General features: G+C 54.9%; 1 protein-coding gene across 1 annotated transcript in view; it reads right to left on the reverse strand.

The window, feature by feature from the left end:
• Positions 1-1,944: 1,944 nt before the first annotated feature.
• foxo6b (forkhead box O6 b) overlaps positions 1,945-4,740 on the reverse strand; it is a gene marked incomplete at both ends in the record, with an annotated part of 53,995 nt that continues 51,199 nt past the window's right edge. The window contains one exon of the mRNA XM_084312907.1: positions 1,945-3,642. Coding sequence (XP_084169033.1) covers positions 1,945-3,642 — 1,698 coding nt within the window. The remainder of the gene's footprint in view (positions 3,643-4,740) is intronic.

Genomic DNA, 4,740 nt, shown 5'->3' on the forward strand with positions numbered 1-4,740 from the left:
AGAACTCCGCGCGAGATAGGAAAACTTTCTTTCTTTTCTTTTATTCTCATCTGCCTCACCAGCCACCAGTGGAATGGCACTATAAATGTCACATATTATGAAAATCTCACTTTTTCAGTGCTTGGGTCTCTCATGGTCCACAGCTGTGAAATAACACAACCCAGTCAGAAAAACATTCAACAAGCCATACAGATTGGCCTCTCCCTCCTACAGTACCTTAAGTGGGGGCTCATCAGACAATGGGTGTCCCTTGGTGTCTCGTGTTTTTTACCATGGTGGCTCTCTTGAATTTTAGTTTAGTGAACAAAAATTCACAAAAATATGTTTATGACAACATTTTAGTTTCAAGTTTGTTTATTATTTGTCACAACAAAATACAGAATACTTTATGATGAAATGCTTGTTTCTGTATTTTAGAGCGAGAAATGGGATATGCAATTCATATTTGATTTGCAATATGCCTAGTTTGACAGTTTGATCTGAATTTGGTGAGCCAGACGCCTCCACGCGTGCGCGCCCGGGTGCGTGGGAAGCAGGTACACATGGCGGCTTGCTCGCGAGTAAACTTCCTCTTTTTCCACCTAAACGGTTCTCTGAAATATGTCTCTGACAACATTTTAGGCGATAAATAGGATATGCAATTGCTGCATCTTAATCCATATTTGATCTGCAATGCCTAGTTTGACAGTTTGATCTGAATTTCGTGAGCCAGACGCCTCCGACTCTGCTCGCATTCGGGCGTGGGAAGCAGCGGCTCATTTGCATTTAGAGCTACAGTACAGGCACAGAAACAGCCTGTCGAGAAAAGGACTGAAACAGAGGGCTATAGAGGGACACATCATCTGAGTGGCATTTTCTGAATTTTTTTTTTACTTCAAATACATGTTTTGGGGACCTCAGAGACCTATATTAATGGAAAATGAGTATAATATGTGACCTTTAAGAAATGATGGTTGGGTACCTGCCAAAATGTCTGGTAGAGTAGTCTACAAACTCACCAGCTGCTGTCGGAATAGAGCAGCGTTTGGCCGGGTGACTGGTGTTAATTTCACACCCTTGCCACTTTCCCTTCATGCTCCTCCCAGCCCCCCCTCCCCCTACCTTCTAGCCACCTTCCCCTATGCAAAGAAATATATATACTGTATATTCTGAGAGCATTTCTACCCGGGCAAATATTTATGCAGCTGTTTGTTCTTGTTCATGAGTCAAAATATGGGCTCCGTCTCAAGCGAGAGATAATATTGTAAAGTGGTTTGCATACATTAAACTTAAGCCAACGCACAATGCAGCTTCCCCTGGTCTTTACTGCATCTGTATTAGAGCGTGGAGGTAAAGTGCTTGAGAGCTTAAGACGGGCAGCGGGAGGTGAGAGGGGAGGAGAGGGGAGGAGAGGATAGAGGAGAGGAGAGAGGAGGTGAGAGGAGGAGAGGAGAGGAGAGAGGAGAGGAGAGGAGAGGAGAGGAAAGAGGAGAGGAGGTGAGAGGAGGAGAGGAGAGAGGCGGGGAGGAGAGGAGAGGAGAGGAGGAGAGGAGGTGAGAGGAGGAGAGGAGAGGAGAAGTGAGGAGAGGAGAGGAGAGGAGAGGAGAGGAGAGGAGAGGAGAGGAGAGGAGAGGAGAGGAGAGGAGAAGACAAACCCGGGGGTCTTATGCGCTAGGCTCTGATGGGGGGTGAAGCTCACTGGAGAGAGAAGAGGCATTTAAAAAAAGAGGGCAAGAAAGAGAAAATAGAGAAAGAAAATAGAGAGAGGGGGGTCTTAAAGGGAGTCTTCAGGAAACAAAATGACAATACACATTTGTTCAATGTTGTTAAGTCTCAAAGGAATAACATCACAGTCAGCCAGTCCAGTCCGAGGGGTACAGTTCACCAGTGCCTGCAGCTGGGGTCTGTGCAGGGGGTCATGTCTCGTGTGTGTGTGGCTGCAAGCCTCTGGGAGTGGGGAGGGTCTCACCCAGGCACCCAGCTCTGGCTGTTATGAGCCTGCGGAGGGCAGACGAACGCCCCTAAGCTCACGCCCATGCCCATCCCCACGCCCTGGGACAGGGAGCCGTCAAAGTTGAACCCCACACCCTCCGTGTCCATGAAGTCATTGAGGAGGATGGACTCCACGTCGCAGTCCAGACCGTTGCCGGGGATGGCGTCCATGTCCAGGTTGGCGCCGGCGGCCATTCGGCCATGCGGGTTGTGTTGGTGCCCCTGGTAGCCAGGACTGCTCTGCGCCGGCTGGTGGCTGTGGTGGTAATAGCCGTGCCAGGAGTCGGTCAGGGCCTGGTGGTGGTGGGCACCGGGGTAAGGCTGGTGGAGGCGGGGGTGCGGGTGGGGTGCGGACGCCAGGCGACAGGGGTCCTGGGGGACGTCCAGGACGACGGCCGGGTTTGGGGGCAGCGAGGGCGGGGTGGGGAGGTGGGCCTTGAGGCTGTACGGCTGCAGGAGGTCTCCGGGGACACGGGGTGACAGGGGCTGGGGGCGCACCCTGCTGTGCACAGGGTTGTGGTTGTGCATGTGGCTCTGAGCGGGGCGAGGGTTGTGTGGGTCTTGACTGGGGTTGAGTTTGTTACTGTGGCCGTGCTGCTCGTGGCTCGAGGCGTAGTCGTGGGCCGCGTGGGGTTTGTGGATGTGGGCGTAGTCGAGGCCGGGATGGTGCTTGTGGCCCTGACTGTGGTTCTGATGGTGGCCGGCGGTGGGCTCGTGGTGGCCGTTGTGGAGACTGGGATTGTGAGCGTGCTGCTCCTGGCTGTGATTGTGGCTGCGACTGTGATTGTGGCCGTGCTGGTTGTGAACGGCGTTGGTTCCCTGTGTCATTAGCGTGTGGGTTTCCCCCACCGGGCCCAGAACCATGTCCTTGCTGCAGTACTGAGGGCCTCCGGTCAGCAGGCTCTGCAGGGCGTTGTTCTCGGAATACCCCCGCAGCGGGTGCTGGAAGCTGGCCGGCTTGTTCTCCTGGATGGTCTGCATCGGGGTGTGGTGCCGCAGCATGACCATAGAGGCCTGTCCGTAGACGGGCCCACAGTAGGAGCCCTCCGCCTTGGGCCCCCCGGGGACATAGGGGTAGCCGGTGCACTTAGGGTAGCCGCCCTCGAGGCTGATCGCCCCGGTCAGGTCAGTGAGCTGGGGGAGCTCCACAGGGGGGCAGTGGCCCCCGGTGCCCAGGGCCGGGGAGCGGGTGCTGGTGGGGCTGGGGTAGAGGCGGGGGGAGGCGGAGCAGGACAGACCCCCTTCCTCCGGTTCGTCCGCCTCGGCTTCGGCCAGGATGGGCGACAGGCAGCCGCTCAGCGTGGAGGCAGAGGAGGAGGTGCGCGAGTGGAGGTCGGTCCAGGCGTCGTACTCCTCGCCTCCCATGCCTCCCACTCCCGCTTTCCCTGCCGGGCTCCCGTGCTCGGGGGAGCCCTGCATCCCGGGCCCGCCGGCGCCCTGTCTCTGGCCCCGGCCCGGCCCCGTGGCCCCCGCTTTCTTCCTGCCCGCACGTCCCTTGGTCTTCAGGTACTTGGGGCCGTTGGTGCCGTCGATGGAGGCCGCCCGTCTCCTCGGCCCCTTCCCCATCTTGCCTCCCTCCGGGTTCAGCATCCACCACGAGCTCTTCCCCGTGCCCTCGTTCTGCACCCGGATGAAGCGCGTGTGCAGCGACAGGTTGTGTCTGATTGAGTTCTGGAGAGAGGAGAGATAGATGAGGTGGGGAGGGGGGAGGAGAAAGATAGGGGAAGAAAGAGAGGGGTAGAGAGAGAAAACGAGATAAACATTAGTACTCGAGGGAACGTTTAGGGTTAAATAATCATTTCTTGAAAACAGAGTAATTTCAAATGATGGCGAAGCTATCAAGGCTGCACGTCACACCGAGAGAGAGAGAGAGAGAGAGAGAGAGAGAGAGAGAGAGAGAGAGAGAGAGAGAGAGAGAGAGAGAGAGAGAGAGAGAGAAGGACGGATAAAAAAATCCCAGGGAGATAGAGAGGGGAGACTAAACAGTGAGCAGGAGGGAGAGAGTAAAGGAGCACCTCAGAGCCGCGCAGCCAATCGATAACTCCCCTGACCAGCCGCTCCTCTACTCTCTGCACGCGCTCACTGACTCATAATACAGAGAGAGAGAGAGAGAGAGAGAGAGAGAGAGAGAGAGAGAGAGAGAGAGAGAGAGAGAGAGAGAGAGAGACAGGGAGAGGAGAGGGGTGCAGCCGGCACCAAAGCCTCCACATCAAACCATCACCAAGGTTACAGGAATGAATCACGTGAGGCAACCCAATCACAGACAGCCAGTATCGATTGCGAGAGAGAGAGAGAGGGTCTCCAAATATGAGAGCCTGAGATTCTAGCCGCCAGAGACTGGATGGAGAGAGGGAGGGAGAGAGGGAGAGGTATGATTTGGTGGAGGAGAGGAACTGGAAGAGCAACAGAGAGGGAAAAAAAACGAGAAGAAAGAGGAGGATATAAGAGAGAAGGAAGAGAGAGAGAGGATGATTCTTATTTAACCTCTTTCAAAATCGTGGCACAATTAACATGACCACGGGCCATGATGATGGCCATGGTGTATATTATGATGAAGTCTTCCTCTGACTTGAATGGTTTTTTGAATGGGGGTGGTGGGGTTGGAAGAGGGGGGGGTAAGCCTCTCCAGACCTGTGTTTAAGTGTCAGGGACTGACAGTCTCTGTTGCTAATCCAGGGGGATGCTCTGCAAGCGTTTTGAAGCCAGCGCCAACCTGGAGCTAGCTGATGAGATCTAAGTCCCGCCTAAAGGAGAGCTTAGCGGCGCATA

Source organism: Notolepis coatsorum (assembly GCF_963971535.1).
Source record: "Notolepis coatsorum genome assembly, chromosome: 4".
Lineage (NCBI taxonomy): Eukaryota > Metazoa > Chordata > Actinopteri > Aulopiformes > Paralepididae > Notolepis > Notolepis coatsorum.